Source organism: Tenebrio molitor, chromosome 4, assembly GCF_963966145.1.
Source record: "Tenebrio molitor chromosome 4, icTenMoli1.1, whole genome shotgun sequence".
NCBI lineage: Eukaryota > Metazoa > Arthropoda > Insecta > Coleoptera > Tenebrionidae > Tenebrio > Tenebrio molitor.
Window position 1 is genome coordinate 27358908 of NC_091049.1, and position 21009 is coordinate 27379916.

Below are 21009 nucleotides of genomic sequence, written 5' to 3' on the forward strand. Positions count from 1 at the left end.
ATTTACACTTACAACGGAAGGTAAGTAGTAAGTAGTGTCGAGTCTTGTTCGCACAGTCTTCTGACTTGTGCTGTATCTTACACGCAACAATTAACAACGAACCATAACATAAAGCACAAATCATTTGATTTGCAATTGATTTATTGAACTGAACGAAAATGGAAACAGTGTCGTGCATTCGAAGCTCTTTGGTTAGTAGATGGGTATGTCGGGCATCTCGCACTGCCCTATCGTGACCCTGTACATGGCCATCTCGGAAATACCGTGATAGTGCACGAAGGCGCCCCCCAGGACGAAGACGTGGAAGATCTGGTGCGAGTGCAGCCAGATGTCGAACTTGCCGGGGAACCACCGCTCGGGCACCCTCAGCGCGTACAGCATCGCCCCCATGATGTACAACAGCCCCATCAGGATCAGCCAGCCGAGCGACTTCTGGCTGACCTTGTTGAACCAGCCCTCGACTATGCCGTAGTGGATGGCCGGGACGATGCCGCTCAGGCCGAAGGTCATGAAGACGGCCGCCCTGAACGGCCGCCACCCGGACTCGGAGAACTTGTCCCACAGGCTGACCATGATGCTGGTGATGCCCAACGCGCACACCACCGACAGGTACACCACCTTCGGCCGGAAGTGGCAGTAGAAGCCGTAGTAGACCCAAGGGACGAACGAACCCATTATCAGCATGGCGATGCCGCAGTAGTCCAGCTTCGAGAAGAGCTTGCCGATGAACTGAGAGTGACAGTTGACCGTGTGGAACATGAACGACATCCCCAGGCAGATTATCGCGCCGGCGAAGAACGCGCCGAACACGATCTTCTCCTGCAGCTCGATCTCCATGGTGGGACGCATCAGGAAGAATATTGCGATCGCTGCAAATGGAAATCGATTCAAACAAATATTTAACGGTGATATAAAGGAGCAAGGAGCAACGAGGGATATTTGGACTGACAACAAACAATGCATCACTCTTCAGAATCATACCCCGCTTTACGACGAAGACTAAATTGACTTCGTATTAGTGTAGCAAAGCATATCTGATGATGGCGAAGCTAAGAAAGAATCTGGAGTCGTAAAGAAGTTATCAAAACGCCACCGTCTTTGATAAGATTTAAACAGTAAGGGATGCATGGTATCAATACTTCAAGGTTACTTTGGCAGAGTTTGTTAACCTTGAACATGCTACCGTGTTATAAATATGGCAAAGCAATTAGAGTTACAAATGGAGTTGAACTTCATGCTCAGCCCCCCAAGTAACAAAAACTTCTTGAAATTGAGGAAAATATGTAGAAAAAATGGACAAGTAGGTATCTCAAGTTCAAGTTTGCATTTAGTCATTTTCAATCTGACATAACAGAAAATTCTATCATTTTAAGTGACGAGTGTTGTATATGAAGATTCAGACAAGACGATCTATTGTTCAACCATTTGACTGGCAAAAACGGAAAGGAAAAGGGAAAAGGTCGACTCCAGTCGACTCGTAGGACAACTGTCAAAGTAAATGTCTGTAAATAACGGTTTAGATTTTATTGTGAAATGAACAAACAAAATGTTGCTTTATTTATTTGAGGTTATGTTTCCCACAGAATAACAATAAATGGAAGCTGCTATTTTATATCAGCGTTGTATCAAAATTCAACCTAACCCAACTTTTCCGCTGTATTTTATTTTATTCTTTTCGTAAAAGAGATTTGTCGGGTTGTGCGAGCTGTGTTGTGCTTTCAATTAACACAATCATAACGAGTAACGACAAAGTCCCGCAGGTTTTTTGTCTAAGTAATTAAAAAACAAGAAAAACGTGTTGAAATAATTTAGGTACAGATGTCCCTTTAAAGAAGCCAATTTCTTTTTATGAATTCGTTACAGTTAGAAATATTGTACCGCAAATCGACATCAATTTGCTGACACACTGATCTCTACACTACGAACACATGTAACGGTCAATAAATGAATTTGACTTTTTGACCTTCGAAATAATGACAAATAAATCTCCTTAAAAAAGATCAAGTCGGATTCAAGTGTGAAAACGAAATTGAATTCTTATTGTGAGAGCGACAATGTCAAAACGTGTTTACTGTGTACAAGGATTCTCATTCCTTTTTGTCCTTCATTAAAGCAGAATGGTCAGGTCCGAACACGCGAATACAAAGAAAGACGAAGCTGTAAAGCACCAGGAAGTGATACCAAAAATTGTGAGAAAACTAACATCATGGACGGAATTAAAATAAAAAAACAGAAGCAGACATCGACAGTTGCTCGATGGCCTTGAACGATTTCAAAATCCTCCAAGTGAAGCAACGAAGATTTTGAAGTTGAAAAATGGGAGAATGCATAGGAATGCAGGGATGTGTCAAGGATACGTCAAGTTTTAAAAAATGGCTGACTTGCAATGAGCTATCTGAACTATTCCTAATATGACGAGATTGATTTAGATCTTGAGGAAAGTTCAAAAGTAATATGTAAATCACTTTGAGTGATTGAATCTGTTATCTGGAAATGAGACAAACTATTGTTCAGTTCAAAGTTGAATAGACATTTATCATTTATTTCAGTAGAACACCCACAAAGGCTACTTGAACGGTCGTCTCATAAGGTGAAAACTGTCAAACTAAATACAGAGCTTGTCTACCGTTAATGATTTAGATTTTATTGTGAAATGAGCCAAAATCTTCTCTTATTTATCTGAGGTTATGTCTCACACAAAATGCAAAACCCTTGACCCTTGCCAAAACAGATGACCATAAACTGCCGTCAGCATCGTATCGAAATTGCACCTAACCTCACTTTTTGCCGCATTTTACTTGAATCTTCTCATAAAAGACGTCTGTTGGGCTGTAAATTGTGTTTTTTAAAATGTGGCGTCGAAACTAGTCGGTGTAGAGTCAATTGTGAATGAACCACGCGTCTTAAAACACTGATTTTTCAACAACGCAAAAAGTAAGGTTACATTTAAAGAGCTGATGAAACGCTCGTCTTAAAAGAAGACTAATTGGTGAAATTTTTCTAACTGCATATTAAAAACACGCAAAAAGTGAGGTTATATTTAAACAGCTGATCCAAGGAGGTTAAAATGATCAAATTTAACCTCCTTGAGCTGATCAGAGTTGTAATCGAATGGTGCGTTCACAATAGACTCGTCAATGCCAATTTCGACGCCAAATTTAAAAAAAAAACACCCGTTACAAGTGATGTTGCGATTACAAAAAGAAAATTACGTTATGATAAAATTAGGTCACATTATCGGAACACGTGGACGATGAAAAACCTTTGTTTTTTGTTCAATTCGACAGTTTCGTTGTCCACGTGTGCCGATAACACACCAACCGACTATACTGGGCGATAAGCTATGAATAATAATAAAATTCAAACAAACATTCATGTCAAATTCGGTAATTGTTCACTTTAACTACTTCTGGAATTTTCGCGTTTTTTCTGGCTAGACAGCCTCGGGACGTTCTCCTACATCGTTTCCCACCAGTCAAACCTTGTGCAAATGAAAATTTTCCTTACCCTTTAGTTATACTAAGACTTGGCGCGACCTTGACGCGACCTTGCAACACAACAAGAGAGAAAAAAAAAGGCATTTGCACAAGGTTTGAATGGTGGTACACGATCTAGGAGGACGCCCTGAGGCTGTCTATCCAGAAAAAACGCGAAAATTCCAGAAGTAGTTAAAGTGAACAATTACCTCAAATTCTTATGAATTCGTTGTATTTCTTATGAATATAAAAAAAAAATTGGTGCATAACGGAGTGGCCATCTTGAGTGCTGCCATTTTGTTCGTTAAAAACGTACTTTTGTGGACATGTGATTATTAAAAAACTGGTCGTAGAACATAACCATTATTAATAAAGCAGGCTCATTTTTAATTTGACAGTTACCGCTGTATGCACCAATCAACGACTCAACTTGAATTTGTCTCAATTTTTCTTAATCGTGTGTCAAGGCACCTAGCACATCGTAATATTTATTATCTTCCTCTTCCTCATGATCTCTATAATCTTGTCAGGTTAATCACCAGCAGCTTAGCAATCGCTTTAGTATTCCGTCTGCAGATGTCAAAAGTTGAGATCAATTTTCTTTTCGCGTTTGTCCCCATTTCGTCATCTCCTCACTTCACACGTACCTCGGATTTTAATTCCCCAAGTGTATAATGCCGTCGGATATCATCATCGCGTTGTAAAATAATTTTAAAAAAATCTTGCTTTTAGAAACAAAATTTAAGCATTTTAAAAAACACAAACTGAAACAAACATGTGACGTTTTTAATTTATGGAGAAGTAATAAATAATCATATTGTAATCGCTCCCCTCTGTAACGGAATGCCGAACAAGATATCGTGCGTTCATTTAAATTTATCCTCGAAGTAGGCATTGAAGACTCAATTGTGAACGCACTATACGGATAAATGATCACAGATCAGCTGTTTAAATCTACGCTTTTACACGAGTGGTGCGTTCTCAATCGATTCTCCAACACCAACGTTGAGGATAAACTTAAATGAACGCATATCTACGATTTTGATTCGTGTTTAATAAAACGGGAATATTAATAGTGATAAAAAGTGTATGAACTCCGGCCCACGACAACATTTAATACAGGGCGATAAAAAACTCCGATTAATTTCTTATTACCTTGTAAGTAAATAATCACGTCGGTAGATTTTTATGCGAGCATTCGGTAAACACGCAGTAAAATCCAGACGATTTCGCAATTAAAATTGAACCTTAACATCCCTCGTGTAATTATTGCCCTCGCCGCGCTAGTTTTATGAATTTTAATTAACTAAAAATAGCGTAATGGCTGACAGTACTACTTAAAATAGACAATCACATCTTCCATTGTTTGTGTAACCAATGCCGAAGGCCACGTAGTGCAACGTTTGACTGCTCACGATGCGCCCTTGTTTTTGTCGTGCCTTATTGAACGAACACGACAACAACAAAATCGCCAATATTCGACGATATTCTCACATTTCAAATTAGATCAAATCCATCTCAAACGTCATCTTTTATTTTTCGTACTCGCTATTTTTTTTATTCTTCCCGTGTTAAACTTGAAAAAAGATTGATTGAACTCGAACGGGCCTAGAAAACAAAAAAACAAGTCGGAGTGTTATCGATCGTTGAGAAAATTTCACATTTTTTGTCGCAGCGAGCGGACGAATTTTTGTGATTATTTTTTCAACAGTCCTCTCAGCCAATCGTAATGAGGAAAAATTTCAAATGGACCAATAGGATCAAAATTACACTGACTATTTTTCCGTTGCTAAGGTAGCGCAGCTATTTGTTTCAATATAAACAGTAAAAAATCAGCACCGTCGCCATTATGGAGTACCATTCAGATTTCGCTTTTGAGATTTGACAGTTTAAAAAATAATCACGCCAAATTACATTCGTGATGGTAATTTTTTTGATAATTTTAACTAGATTAGCACTCATCTTTGTTGCTATTAAGAAATTCCACTCGTGGACTTCGTCCACTCATGAGATTTCTACAGCAACAAAGATTCGTGCATCTAGTTAAAATTATCAAAAAATTATCATCACTTAAGTATGTAATTATTGTTGAAAACATTTTCGGTACCTACACCGGATGAAATCTTTTTTTGTGTCGGATTTCTCACACCTACACAAAACGTGCGCCCCCGCGTCTCATTAAAACATTTAAATCCGACAGCCAACGATCGATAAAAAAATTATCAGCAGGAACCGCAATTAAAAATTGATTTGTAAATGTCGCAACGATTTTAACCACGACAGAAGCAATAACCTCCGACAGTCCATTTCCATCAAAATCTGACGATCATTGCCTGTTCTTATCCTCTTAACAATATATTTTTTTTTATTGTAGACATTTACACATTCAGTTAATAACTTTCGTGGTTAACGCAAAATTAATTTGAATTTAAATTGACGCGTTAAATTATTTAAATTAAATTTGAATCTAATAATGCAACACGTAACTAGTTTATTCATTGTTTAATCAGTTTACCAGTTAGATATTTTGATTTTGTATTTTATTCTGCTTTATAAAACGTTTCAATTTTAATTTTTTCAACGAAAAAAAAAACAGTCTTACGATCGATCGTCTTAAAATAACTCAAATAAAAATATGAAGTCTTCAGAAAAAAAATTAAATAATCATCCAACGATGACACAGCTGAATTTCTTGGAAAAGAAACAAGAACGATTCCAAACAAGAAAAAAAGTCAAGTGACATGAAACATGTCAACAATGTGTCGTAATCAACATAAAAAAAGATATGTATAGATAAAACCGTACTAAAATGCATTCACGTTGTTTTGGTATAATGGAAGGCCATGGAAATTTTGCATTTAATTTGGTAGTAAAGCTGTCTGTTGAATTAGATTATGTTTTTCTAAGTTTGAGGTTATAAATAGCGTCAATGTCTAGTACACTGTTATCAGTTTTACTACTTTGCAATAGAAGAATAGTTCGCGGGAAATTCAGCAACATGTTATGCTCATTTTGATAGGTCCGCATATCAGACACTAGTGACGGAAATCGAACAGTGTGTCCAACGTTAAAAAAAATAATCATGGCCTCCTATTATGCCAAAACAACGGAAACGGTGTTTAGATGATTCCTTTCGTCTAACTTACTGTTTTTATTTAATTCTTTATAAAAACACAGCAAAGAAAGCAAAAACAGGAAAAAAGTATGAATAAGTTCCCCGAAGAAAACACCAAACGTCATACTTCTTATTCGTATACTCGAGTTACTACAACTTAAAACTTCTGATTTTTTTTGTATTTATGGAACACATTTTATTAAAAAAAAATTGAGCTATAAAAAGAAAGCATTGTTCTATCTGTTTTCTTTATTTTTTTTAAATTTTTTTTTCCAAGAGTGGAAAAAATGTTACCATCTGAAAATCGTAACGACAATCAATACGTCTCTATCTACCATAATACGTGTACAGAGTGTTCCTAAAATGCACGGCAAAATTTTAACCACGAGCTACTAGCTTCATGTAGAACTCGGAAAAAATATTTCAAAAATTCTGTCAAAATCTAAAACGGCATGTAATTTTTAAGCTACAATTTTTTAAAATTGCTTTTAGTCTTCTACGTTGTCCCACAACCTCGTAGGTAAAATTTCGGCAAATTTTAAAAATACACCCTGTATATATTTTATAAAATATGATATACAAGGATGTATTTTTAAAATGTGCCGAAATTTTAACTACGAGGTTGTGGGTCAACGTAGAAGACTAAAAGCAATTTAAAAAAATTGTACCTCAAAACTTAAATGTCTTTTTATTTTTTGACAGAATTTTTAAAATATTTTTTCTACATGAAGCCAGTAGCTCGTGGTTAAAATTTTGCCGTGCATATCAGGGACACCCTGTATATTATGTATTGAAGATTAGTATAGTTTTATAATTTACAAAACCTTGTATACATTTTAAAATGTTCCTTTGTGGAAAAATAAACCCTTTATTCAGTCATCCATTCATTCATTCATTCATTCTTAACAAATCTTCAAACTTTAAGACATTTCAAGAGTTTTTACAATTTGTTTGTCTGGTTTTCTGTTTGAATTCACTTAACTCAAAAACCAATCGACCGATTTTCTTTGAACAAAGTTTACTAGAAAGAAAAAATCATCGATTGTGTTTTGCACTTGTTTGATCACGATGTGACGTCATGGAGCGGCGCGGTAACGACGCATCTGTGCCAAGTACGAGTATGTGCGGTGTAGTAAGCTCTGCTCGCTCATTTCTGTTTCGTCGATTTTAATCTAAAGAGAGCGATATCGTATCATCTGACGTCTTATATTTTTTTAAGTTACAACCCTAACGTCACAAGTTCATTTTCAATCCAAATCTCACATCTAATTACTTAATTCGTGATCAATCATCTTAATATCGTAGAGTAGGTTGGGTAAGTTGAGTTCAAACAACAAATTTAAATGTCTTCAAATTCACTGCAGATACTTGTTTTTCTTTTCCACCGCTTTAGTAACTAGCAGAGGCAAAAGTTAGTACAAAATAAATTTAGATGGAAATATGCCGTGTGGTTTACAGAGCGTCTTTTTAACTTTTTAAAAAGTCTACTGGAAAAACATTTGTCAATTCAAAAATATAGGTTAATGGAAAATTTTTCATTTAAAAATCAAAATTCCAAATTTCCGCGAAACCAGGAATATTCATAATTTTAATTTTGTTCGATTTAATTTTGCACAGAAAAATCGCATCGAAATTGTTACAATAACGAATTCAACTGCGAAATTCGGTGAAATTAAAAATTATTTGGCCAGTGCAAAAAACGTGATAAAACTCGATTCAATCCCATTCTTATCGCTTTTTATCACACTTGCAGATATGACACAAAAAAAAAAAAACGTTTCCCAACAACCAGGTCACACTGATACCGTGGAAAAACTTATCACTTCTAAATGGAGATAAAGAAACAACCTCCGTGACGTTGATAAAAATCGCAAACTCCGATCACCGAAAAAAAAAAGCCTCTCCAGTCTATCTCTCAATCACACAGGACGATAAAAGACACAAGCGGTCTTCGAGAGATCCACTCGACATACCTATGAAAGCCACACATCCCAGGAGGTGGGTCCAGATGTTGGCCGTCTCCGTGTGCAAACGGAAGATGCTCTTGAAGCATGCCCTGAAGCTGGGCAGCGGCGGCCTGTGGCCGAATATGAGAAAATCGTTGTCCTGGAGCCAGGCTGGCAGGTTGCGAAAGTGACAGACAGACCAGCCTGCCTGGATCATCTTCCTGACCACGTGTTCGGCCTGACTGGCGGCATTGTGGGCCAAAGCTGTGATGTCCAGCTCGTCACCTGGAAAGGACGATGGAAACAGTCTCCACTCTTCTTGTCCGATGAAACCACACCGAACAAAAAATAAAACAAAAATCAAATAAAAAGAGTCCACCAGTTTAGAAACGTACGAACAACAACGCAAAAAATTAAATCATCTGCAAAAGCATTAAAATACGTCAGTGCGACAACAAACAAATCTAGGCTAGTAAAGGCAAAAAACCAATTACATTCTACACTGGGTTTAATATTTATTCTGTTTCACGTGCACGCAACGGTTGATTACTTGCAGACGCTGGAAATAAATAATTGGTTAGATTCATATGTCACCTGACCACCTACGTACGTTGTATTCTGATTTACAAAGAACTGACTCAAAAACATTCAAAAAGTACATAACACCATGTTTAATATTGTTAGTGTAACAAGACCAAAGAGTGCATCTTTTTCGTCCGAGTCTAAGTTTCTGACCGAGGCGCAGCCGAGGCTTTTGAAAACAGGCTAGGTCAAAAGGCAGCTTTTGGCAGCGCGTCCGAAAAAGTGTTGCTTTTCGTCCGCTTGTGAGTACGTAAAATTAACGTTTTCATTAAGGGCGCCTAAAAAATATCTTTTGCAACTGTTGTTGCGTCATCGACTCTTTTCTGTGCAGCATGTACGAAAAATAAATTATTTATAGGTATCAAAATCAAATTTCTTTTATTAAATATCTTGTAGACATTTTTAAACGAATTGAACTGAAAAAATATACCGAGATGGTTTGAAGGTTTTCACAAAAGTGTACAAAACAGGAAAGAAACTTTTTTTTTTTTAAATAAATATTGGTAGGGGAAGAACAAGTGCTTGCACCTCTTCTGAATCCGCACCTGTGTCGCCAACGGAGGTGAATGTAAAGACGAATTACTTAATTAACGAATTAACTAGCTCAATTAAGCTGTTTCTTTTTTCTCATCATTATCGAAAGGTGATCTACTCTAAAATTACAGTTATGTATTTTCTCTCTCTCTCTTCGTTAATTTGCGAAACTGTATTAGACTTGTTTACTCCGTTATTTTATATGTATTATGTACAATTAATAGTTTATTAAATACTGTCCTGCAATTGCTTTTCTATTGGGCAATAAAACAACAATGTTATTATTATTATTAAAAAAAAAAGATTTGAACATTTTGCTGAAAAATAAAAAAAAATCTTTATTATTTTGGTGACCTTATTTGAGAAACAAATTCATTAAAAAATCAAATTTGACAACTTCTTGTAAATCGTGGCATCCCGATCGCGCACGCTCAAATCGAAACTTCACCGAAAGTGTCTCTCTTTTTGCGACACCCCGTATAGTCAAACAAACGAAAATCGATGATGGTGGCGGCCTCCTCGCCTCCCAACATTCTTATTTACTCGCCGAGAACACGTCCCACATCTCGATCCGGAGCCCTCCGGATCCGCAACGGACGAGTTCATCGACATTGACCGGAAAATCACGTAAATTATTCAATAACAACTCGATCACGTCCCGGAAACGTCGCACCGAAAAACAGATCGAATGACCGAAAACCGTCACCGGAGTGGTTCGTCCGTGTGAGCGAGCGTTTCGTCCTGTTGAACCACCAAATAAATCAATCGATATTAACTAATTACATAATCAGATTATAAGTTTTCCTGTCTTCGGAAAAAGTGGATCGTGGCTACAACATAGGCGTTCACCTCGTGGTGTGTTTGCTTCGTCGTAAATTTAAAGTGTAAACAGGGTGATTTGTGAGGAAAACAACCGAAGTCGTGTTGTTGTTTTTCCACAAACTTGGAACGAGTTTTATCTCGAGATGTTCGAAAAACTTTCTGGTAAATAACTCTTCGGGAAAAATAAGTCGAGCGAAATTTATCGTCGATTATGAAAAATCTCAAGATTTCATTTCGAGACGCGCCGTCGACGAGATAAAATTGTTGACACAATCTGACAATGTGGACCAGTCGAAAAGATAACACCGGGACATTTTCGAAGGTTGCAAAACGAAATTTACGTGTCGATACGTTTTTAGCATGAACAAATAAAAAGTGTCGTTTGAAACGTAGACGAATAAACAAAATAAAAATTAAACACGACGTAAACAATACATCTTTGTGCGACGACTTGGTGCGTTATCAGCACAAACAGGATGTGAAACTCTACGTCGATTATCTTTCGTTGATGTTTAGGGCCAAACCCCTCCGACGCTTTAGTTGTAGTGGTAACCTTGGATCTAGAAGAACAATCTACATCAGCTGTTGATCTTCACGAGTCATAATAATGTTTGGAGTGCTGAAAGTTGTCATAGATTCAAATGAAGATGTTGTCGTTGAAAAAAAATCTTCACAGTGTATTCTTAATGGGAAATGATTGTGATCAATGTGGTCTCAACGTGTTCAATTGTTGACAAAATCAGGCCCTCGGCTTTGCCTCGAGCCTGACGCCTAGTTTTCGCGCTGTAAAATACCCCTACCGTACTCTAATATAAATAACCACACTTCGATTTTTTTTTTTTTGAAAATTTTGCCAAAACATAACCGACCCCCACCAATCGAAATGTTCTTCGTCTAGCACGAACTCCAAAAGAGAAATTCGAGCCTGTCTAGTGCTGGAAACTTTCCACAGTACACGTTCCGAATCACAAACCGTGAAAATAATCACAGACAACGTGAAATCTTTTTCCATTTGAATTGTTTACAAAAGTCGAGTAAAAACAAGTTTGTCCAAAACGAGAAGATCCGTTGTACTGATAATTACAAATTTGTACGATGCTGCAACGACAATAGAACCACTCGAAATGATGATTCGAAGCCAAAATATCTCGATTACGATCTCATCATGTTGTTTTTATTTAATTCCTCATTATTTCGTTTCTCTAATTGTGATAAAAATAGCAGTTTCATTAATGCAACAGTAAATTATTTCACGATTCGCTTGTCACGCTTGTTGTGCAATCTCATAAATAAAATATCAAAGCGGCGCTTTCCCAAAGTAAAAGTTTTATACAGGGTGTGCGATGATACCGTGGTAAAACTGAAAGAAATAAATGCAACGCTCGGAAATGTGCCGCCGCAGATAAGAAATCGTTTTTTTTCCGGAATTGTGGAAATTTTATCGGTCGATTAAAAATAGTCAGTTACCCCCAATTTCATAATCAGCCTAAAGTTACTTTAACATTAAAGTTTACCATTTACCATAGAAACATATTGTTGCAACAATCCATTAAAGTCACTTTAAGATAAAGTCGACTTTAAGTTTATTATGAAACTGGCCCTTAGTCACTTTTCAACACCAATGTTTGCAACAACAACGGTTGTAAATTCTCGGAATGCCAAGATTAACAAAAAATTATAAATCAAAATGGTATTGTTCTCATTCATGAATTAACGAAAATTTAAATACATATTATTATGCGTCTGTTGACAACATGCAAACTATTCATAAAAAAAAAAATTAAAAGACAACGATTTTAGACATTACTTTAATCACTCAGTGTTAAAAATTCCCACTTGCAATATATCGGGTGTTCATTTAAATGTATCCTCAAAGTAGGCCTCGAAGAGTCGATTGTGATCGCACCACAGATGAGCTGTTTACATCTAACCTCACTTTTTGTGTTGTTTGTGCAGATTGACGAGTGGTGCGTTCACAATCGACTCTTCAACGCCAACTTTCAGGAGAAATTTAAATGAACACCCGATATTTTGTACATCAAATTTATTTCAAAGAATTATGTAATTATGTTATTGTTTACAAGTGTAACCTTGACGTCAGCACTTTTCAAATAACAAAAAACCAATTAACTTAGACGTGCAGTCTTCAAAAAAATCATTCGACAAGATTCGTGTGAAAAATTTAATTCGTAACGTTTCCCTAAATAAATTAGTTCTAGTTTTTACGACACTTTTAGCGCACGCTATCCTTTCTGAAATGATTTGATGTATCTACGTCCCTACCTCGCACATCGATCAAGTTTTTTCAGCTACTCGTCTGAACAACAAACAACAACTAGAAGTGATTGTGCACACTTTTATTAAAAATATACGACTTGGAAACAACTGGGGAACCGGTGGATTTCAAGTGACAAATTTTTTTTTTTTTTGTCCGAGATGCTTCGAAGGTTTCCACAAATGTGTATGGAACAGGAAAGGAATTATTCAAGAAAAAAAATTGTTTCGTAAGTGTTGTAATAATCAACAGGTGCTTGAAACTTTCTCTCGGATCCGCACCTGGGTCGCGAACGGAGGTGATGTCGAATGACTCGTCATCCGGGAGAGACCACTCTGGAAGATGTTTCCTGGAGAATTCGGGGAACGAGAACACGGGAGTTGGTGTTAAGAGTCGCAATTGCAAATTTAAGTTAATTTCTGCAGCGTCCAGTTTGGTGTAAAACATCATTTAATAAACTACAAAAAATGCTTTGTTTTTCTTTATGCGTTTCCTTGACTGATTTCATTTTCATTCTCATTATTTGAAATTTTCCCGTGGTTCATTTCCGGGAGTTTCTAATTGAACACTTTGGGTTTACTACACGGCACCTAGGCAACCAGAGTGTAACAGATGAATATTACGATAAATTAATTTCCAAAGTGTCACAAGAAGGTTGAAAAATATCGAGCCAACCTCATTATTCACCGGATCTAACTCCCACGTAATTACCCTTGATTTCCAAAGAATGCGACGTTATCAAGAGGAAAAAGGACAAAAAGGGTCGCTCCTCTTCGAAAAATTAGTAAACAGCTTCCGTGCAAAAGCAAAGCAATTCTTTCTTCTGAATGATATTTGATGTTATTTGATGGAGAAGAGTAGTAGGAGAAAGAAATTAGAAAAAAAAAAGTCTTTCTTTTATTTTTATACCGAGCGATCATTTAAAAAATAAATCGAGTTTGCTTTGGAGCCTATGCTATAGCATGGGTTGCCATAGGTAACACGCCGATTCGATTTATTTTTTAATTGATCGCACCGTATTACATGTAATTATTTTTTGTTGTATTAATTTCTTCAGTTTATATTGTCTTAGTTGATTTCTTTTACACTAAGCATTATTTTTGTGAATTGATTTTTTTTGTTAAATCTTACTCTAAGAATATATTCTTTATTTTTATACACATAGGATTTTTTCTTCTTTTGCATATTAGTTATCTAACTTTCTTATTCCCCTTTTACTTTTGTTTTTAATTGTTTCTTTTTTTTCTTTTCTTTGAGGTTAAGTAGGATAGCTGTTGCTAGACTTCGCCTCATCTTTGTATTTTGTTTATCTAAATTTTTATATTGTATTTTTTTAATATATTGTCTTGTATGCTTCTTTTTTTCTCTCTCTTTAATAAAGTCCGTATTATTATTATTATTACATTTCCATGTTCAAAAAATAAAACGTCTTGGTAGCTTCAATTTTCTGAACTATTAAAATAAAATGAAAAGTGAAAGCGACATGGAACAAAACGCTAGTAAAAAAAACTTTCTCACATAAAATGCATTCACGTTGTTTTGACATATTGGGAGGTCATGGAAATAGATTTTTTTTCCTAACTTTGAGGTTATAAATAGCGTCAATGTCTAGTGCTTTGTTGTCAGTTTTACTAGTTTTGCAATAGAAAAATACTCAGATCGCGGGAAATTCAGCAACATGTTATGTTCATTTTGACAGGTCCGCATGTCCGACGCTTTGGTGACGGAAATCAGTGTGTCCAAGCTTAAAAAAAATAATCATGGCCTCCCATTATGCCAAAACAACGTGAACTGTGTTTAACACACAATTTTGAAGTGAATTTGAATTCACAAATGATATTTTAAACGAGGCCGGTGCAGATAAACCCACGAATATTTTTTTTATTTTTTAACAATTTAAATTTCGAGCTCAAAAAGATAGCGTAAAATTAAATCATTTTACATTGTTCCCATTGTATTACTTACGTTTTGTGTTAAAAGGAGGGCGTAGCAACAGGTTAAAACAGTCAGTTCACCTTACTCCTTCAGGCTAAAATCGATGAATTCATAACATCCCACCTTGTTCCTTCCCGATAATAATACATCTCAGCGTTGCAAAATAAATTAACAAAACAATCGATTACAAATCCTCTTTTGCATTATAATACATTTTTGCGACACTAAATAATCGATCAAGAGTGCTTTAAAAAAATTTACGGTCGCATAATATGTTGCATTTATTTAAGTGACAAACCACTGTGACGTCAATCTTGCGCCAGTCGTGTTTTTCATAAAAATACAAAACAAAATGAAAAACATAGCTACAAATCACACATTCGAGGTTAAACTTCACAACAATGACAGTAGTGATAGTTCAGAAGCTGCAAGCTACGACGTACGGGAAACGAACACAATTTGGGACAAAGCACTCTTGATCAGGTTTTTATTTAGACAACGCATATGAATTCAGAGCTTTTCCAGAAAATTCGAAGTAATTAAGACTTATTAGAATTAAAAAAAAAATCAAGATTCCATTTTGTAAAAATCTACGTTTGGTGTGCCACAAGGTGTCCATTTGGCTTCACCGTTATTCAATTCCCAACAATTTCTTGCATTGTTTTAATTGTTTTTATCACCTGAGCAATCTTATTATCATCTCTAATCAGTATTTAATTTACTGGCAAGGGTTCACTTCGATTAAATTAAAAATTAAAATTGAATTTAATTCAAGACGAAATCTACACAACGGAGATGTTATTCGGTAAACATCTTAATCGGAATATTTGAATTGACATGAAATTAGAGTGTTAACAAAAGTGTTTTCGAATCACGATCATTCTTCACCACCACGTGACTATTTGATTTATTAGATTAACTCGCAAATGCGCATGTACGTACTTCTCTACAAACTGAATCAAGAGAACAGTTCCTAGAAGAGATAAAAATTCCAAATCAGGCTTTTCCCAACACCACTTTGAAGTTTTCAATTCAATCAATTTAAATTTAATTTAAAAAATACTTTCTGATTAAAGCTACTTCACAAGAGTCGCCCCTTTGCTTCTCTCGCACAACGAAAAAGAGACAGTTTGTTAAAATCTGTCTGTCTACAATCTCAAGTCGTACAGAAACTGGTGGACCCTTATAAATAAAAAAAAAAAGTTTCTAACCTATTCTACCTGTACCTAGAACGGCAGCTTTGAGAACGTCGCTCATCTCCGAGTCGAGCATGTTCTCGTCTTCGGGGGTGGACGGCAGGGGGCACCCGATGCAGTCCTCCTCCACCAAAGAGTTGACATCTTCATCGAGCAACTCTTTGATTTCGGAGGTGATTGACTCGGTCTCGGGGTCCCACAACTTCCGCTTCCGCAGGCCCAAATCGGCCACGTCTATGGAGTCTTCGGCATCGCTGTAGTGCGACATTGTCCTCGCTGGTGGCAAGATCACAGCTGGAACACGACTGAGACTGAGTCCCTCTGATAGGTCGCACATGTCGGGGCTGCGGGGGCAAAGTTCGCCGCGAGACTTCGTGCAAATCGCGACGTTGTGTAAGCGGCGAGTTTACGTCAGTTTTTTGATTTTGACGATGAACTCTAACGGTAACTGAGCGAGGTTTGTCGGTTGAGTGATTGGCAAAGGGGGACGGTGTGGGACGGGGGAACTCACCCGATTAGCGCCGTTGCCTCGTTGAACACTTTACCTTGTGCAAAATTTGAAAACAACCACTAGAATTTATTGTTTAACGCATTTGACGTCTCGCGAAATCAGCTGTGGCCTTCTGCTGTTTGGCGTTTCTGGGGACTTTTGCCGCGCGCTTCGTTGCGTTGGCAATGGAAATCGAATTTGGTGGTGGCTATTTCAAATCGATCTCTCATTATTATTTCATTTTAAAACTCATCACTGATAATTCATTGATATTTCATCAACTTTGTTTATTTAAAACATGACTCCACTGTAAAAGTTATTTCCACAAGTGACAACGAAGCACATTAATTTCAACAAAAATTTCAGTTAAAAATTAATTTAAACAGACACCCAATCGAAAATGTTGCAGAAAATACATTTTTCGAATATAACAGGTTACAAAGAACAATTTGTGTTTGTTCAGAAGAGTCATATTGTGTATTTATATTATTGATAGGATATTAAGATAACGAATGATAACAGTAATCTATTTAAACTAACATCCAACGTAGAAAGCTTAAATCACTAAACATAGAATCAGAATCATCATAAGTGAACTATTATATTAATTAAATTAACAAATACTTTATATTTTGTAAGTTTTGTGGATTAGGCAACCAGCAATACACGTCTGTATCCAAGTTGTAATTTTTTTAAAAGCTTTGCAAGTATAATCTATTCATTTTGATTGTGACCACTCCCTAGTAACTTTTCAGTTGCTATGTTATTGATAGGGAATTTTAGATAACACTAAATCCAGCCGCAGTTGGCAACTCTCAGAGGCGCCATTTTGACAGAAACGTCACGCTCACAGAAGACAGAACGGAGGACGACTTGCGCAAACGTTTTTCGACGTACACTGTGCGCATATCTATAAAATTGAGTTTTGGTACAAAATTTTAGAATTCAAAAAGAAAATGCCACGTCGTCTTCTCAAAGTTGGGACCAAACGGTTAATATTGACTTGTTTCGAGACATTTATTGAAGCCAACGGGAAAACAACTCACAAAGACTAACATCACCAATAAAGTTAACTCTATTTGTGCTTTTTTGTAGTACATTTTGGCTAGTAAGTGTTGTAGTTTGATACCTTCTGCCTTTTCATCCCCTGTAAATTATTTTTTTGTACTTTCTGTCTGATTAGTTTTTATCTGAAAATATTTGTATTAATCAATGCTAATTGAAAGTTCTGATTACTTTTAGCAGGTAATCCCCAGGCATTTTTCGCGTTTGTCTTACTGCCAAATGACCATTTCCTTCGTTTTTCATTAATATCGAGAATTGCATGAGGTGATTCCGAAGTTTTTACGTTAAATAATCTGTACCTGGATATAACCCCACTTTTCAACAGACGTGATCACAGAATTAGACAGACGTTTTTAGTTTCTTCTACTTCAAATATTGATTTCCGTTATTAATATTAATAAATACATTAAAATCATTGGTTTACTGCCATGGTCAAGTTTTGACAATTCTGACATTTTCACATCATGTTCACACCACACAAATATTTAGTGTAAAACGTATGCAGCACACAGCTAAACAGCGCCTACTATGTTTTTCGTTGTGGTCACAATCAAAGTGAATAGATATTAAGTTGCGAATATGTAATGTTGGTGGCATCGAGAATTTTGTCAGGTTCATTATTCCTAATGAATTAGTCCGAATTAACAAGGGTATGGTTGTATACTTTAATAAATTTAGTATTTTTTTATCAAGAAATGACGCTGACTTGCTCAAGTTATCATATTAGACTAGGGACTTTTGCGTGGGTTGGTAATAGAAATTGACGATTCGTATTTAAATATGAAAATAATCTAGTAGGTAGCCGTGAAACAAATTCAACAATGTCTGTCACTCGTGTGCTAAATGTTTAAAATGACAGCCGAAAATAATGTTGAATTATTGATATACGCGAAATTGCTGCTATTGAAAATTTGTTGCCGGCAAAATCCAAACCGGCATTATGACAAAAAGTAATAAAATAAAAGTATGGTGCTTTCAGTGCATGGTGCTGAGAAAAAGGAGCGTTAACTGCCACAGAAAATGTCGTTCTGGCTTATTTTCAAGAAAAGAGTAGAATGAAGAAGTCTTCAACACTTTGGACTTGTACTCGTGAGTGTACGTTTTTTACCAAAATGTAAGTGTTATATTTGCTAAATTTACTTCGTAGCTTCACACTTCACCTTAAGGCGAATCGGGATGAGGTTTTAGTGAGATTCTCGGTCAACAGATGGCGCGGGATTTACTTAGCTGTTTTTAGCTAAACCAAGCGAAAAATTTGTAATCTGAAAAGGGCAATGTCTTTAAAACATTATTGAAAATTGCGGCAACGTTTTACTTTTTTTATTTTTTCTTCCTTTAAAAATTTTTTCATTGTATCTTTTTTAAAAACAAAAAAAATCAAAAAGTGGTCAACAGCGACGATTAAGCCATATTTACTAATACTTAATCGATTTTTATTTAATTTTTTCGTTAGAAAATAGTGTCCGAAACAGTAATATACGTTTTCTCTTTCATCAAACCGCCCGCACATGTCTGACACTGATCAAGAGTTACAAACAAGGAATTTGAGCAGTTACAAAAGTATATGTGAGACTTCTATTCACACTATTTTAGTAATGATAACTTAGAAGTTGAGGTTGCCTCCGACGATCCCAGTCGAGATCCTGTTATTAACACCATAACAGACCGATTTTTAATTGATGGTCAGCATTTTCTAGAGAGATTAGATCTCTAGAAAACCATAACAACAAATGTCTTAAAAGTTGAAGGGGTACTTCAAATTAATATCTTGTGAGATAACCGCTTTTGAATTCAAAACTAACCGCCAATGAAGCTATAGAATTACCGGCGTTCGGTACCGTCGGCGACCGCTTGGGGGCGTGGGTGAAAGTCGACAGGGGATGAACGGCCATGTTTTTTTGGAGGGCACTTTTTTCTTGACCGCAGAGTAGTACAGAAGTACCGTGTATTTTTCTGTGTGCTAATTGGGCGATTTTAGTTGGTTTTTTTTATTTAACTGTGCTAAATGTTGCTGTCCAACTTCTGTTTTGAACTAGGTATGTGTTTGGGGTACTAAAATTAGTTCTACTTCGCGCGAAATGTAGTTTAACAATAATAAGACACAAATGGGTCGCACGTGGGTTTCCACCACGTTTTACAAAATCCACATTTATCTCGACCATCCCCATGTATTATGTTTTAACATTATAAGCTTGCGAAGGAGCGTAAGGCAGCCTGGTTCTAGTTTTGCTAAATTTATAAAATTGACGGATCACGTTTTCCCCTTGTTGTCAAAGCAGGTTTTTACAATTCACTAATTTTCCTAAAAGAAAATGACACCAAGTTTTAGCGTGGGTCTGTGGCTTTCACTTTTTATCAGCGCACTCCCTCACTTTGATCCCCTTTCTAATTATTCCGAGTGACGCTTTTGGTGTAACAAGTATTTATTTATTGCTTAACATTTTTAATCAAAATTTGAAAGTTTCCACTTTCCATCCCGGTAGCAACCAATTGGGTTTATATTTCAGGTATCTGCGCGGGCTTTTTCCTTATCCAGGGATCTTCTACATTTAGGTATTTTCATCGTTTAGTCCCGGGGCGCCCTCCATATTATTCAAGGGGGGGGCCCCTTGTCGATGATCCGGCTCTAATAGGCTAGGGTCGACTGGACTGTGTTTTTTGTTTTATTGTTATGTATGTGTTATTGGTTGTTACCACTTTTCCATCCCAAACTGAAAGTGTTCTTAGATTACTCCGTCAACAAAGTTTTGTCGCGGTTTCGTTCACATTTTCCAGTTGCTGTAAATGTCAATTCTTCCTTATCGCGAGGGTCTCTCTCTGTTTGAGGGGTTTAGTTGCTCCTAACATCCAATCGTTGAACACGACCCCGCGGCCCCTCGTTTAACATGTTGTGCCCCAAGAGAGACCCGAAAACCATAACGCTTGGCGGGGCTTGCTGAATGCTGGTCCGCAACGTCGCTCATGGTGTAAGTTGAATCCGAGTTCCTTGGCACAGAACTTCCGGAATGGGAATCTGTTCTCGAAGTTTGTGGTACTTGACAAGCGTCGTTTGTTTTTGCTCTGAAATAGTCATATTCAATTCAACCGATGAACTTAGAGTACCTCAATTTGTTGACTTAACGTAAAGCAGTTAGGATTTTTCCCCTTAGCACTAAATCACGGGTAGGCGGGAAATGATAAGGTCGTAAGGATAGGTACCACAGACCCCCGGACCACCCAAAGCCACTCACTCCTTCTATAGCGTATCTGCCGTATTTTGTAAATTAACTTGGAAAAGAAAAAAAAGAACATGCTGAAGTTCTCGCCTAGTGCCCGCTCTCGCTCGAACGGTCCGAAGTAACTGTTTTGTTTGTAATGTACATGACACTCCTGTTTTCTTTTGAATTTGAATTGTGTTGTTTATGAAATCAGTTTTGCTCAATTTTCACTAACTGTCCCGTCTACGTTGTCACTTCGGACTTGTTCGTATTTTTAGGAGAGGTTTTTAGCGGAGCCTCATTCGGGGTTCTAGGAGGATGGCCAGAGCTCACCATTTTCCTAGAGTTCTAAATGAGTAGTCTTCTCACATTTGAG

General features: G+C 36.7%; 1 protein-coding gene across 2 annotated transcripts; it reads right to left on the minus strand.

Annotated features, from left to right (window-relative positions):
- Window positions 1-123: 123 nt before the first annotated feature.
- Window positions 124-16789, minus strand: AdipoR (adiponectin receptor). Of its 2 annotated transcripts, XM_069044305.1 has the most exons (4): window positions 16393-16784; window positions 15912-16175; window positions 8565-8822; window positions 124-869 (listed from the first exon to the last, which is right to left on the minus strand). In XM_069044305.1, the coding sequence occupies exons 2-4, from the start codon at window positions 16147-16149 to the stop codon at window positions 193-195; spliced, it is 1173 nt and encodes a 390-aa protein (XP_068900406.1). In that variant the 5' UTR covers window positions 16150-16175; window positions 16393-16784; the 3' UTR covers window positions 124-192. The 2 variants fall into 2 exon arrangements, with proteins under 2 accessions (XP_068900406.1, XP_068900407.1); XM_069044306.1 differs by lacking the exon at window positions 8565-8822 and having other exon boundaries at window positions 16393-16789.
- Between the last annotated feature and the right edge of the window lie 4220 nt (window positions 16790-21009).

What these genes read in the sequence shown, in the direction of transcription:
- AdipoR (XM_069044305.1), bottom strand. Translation starts at nt 16,149, where the DNA reads ATGTCGCACTACAGCGATGCCGAAGACTCCATAGACGTGGCCGATTTG. An exon ending in TCTCAAAGCTGCCGTTCTAG is followed by an intron (nt 8,823 to 15,911) that starts GTACAGGTAGAA and finishes CGTCCTTTCCAG; the next exon opens with GTGACGAGCTGGACATCACA. An exon ending in GGGATGTGTGGCTTTCATAG is followed by an intron (nt 870 to 8,564) that starts GTATGTCGAGTG and finishes TTCCATTTGCAG; the next exon opens with CGATCGCAATATTCTTCCTG.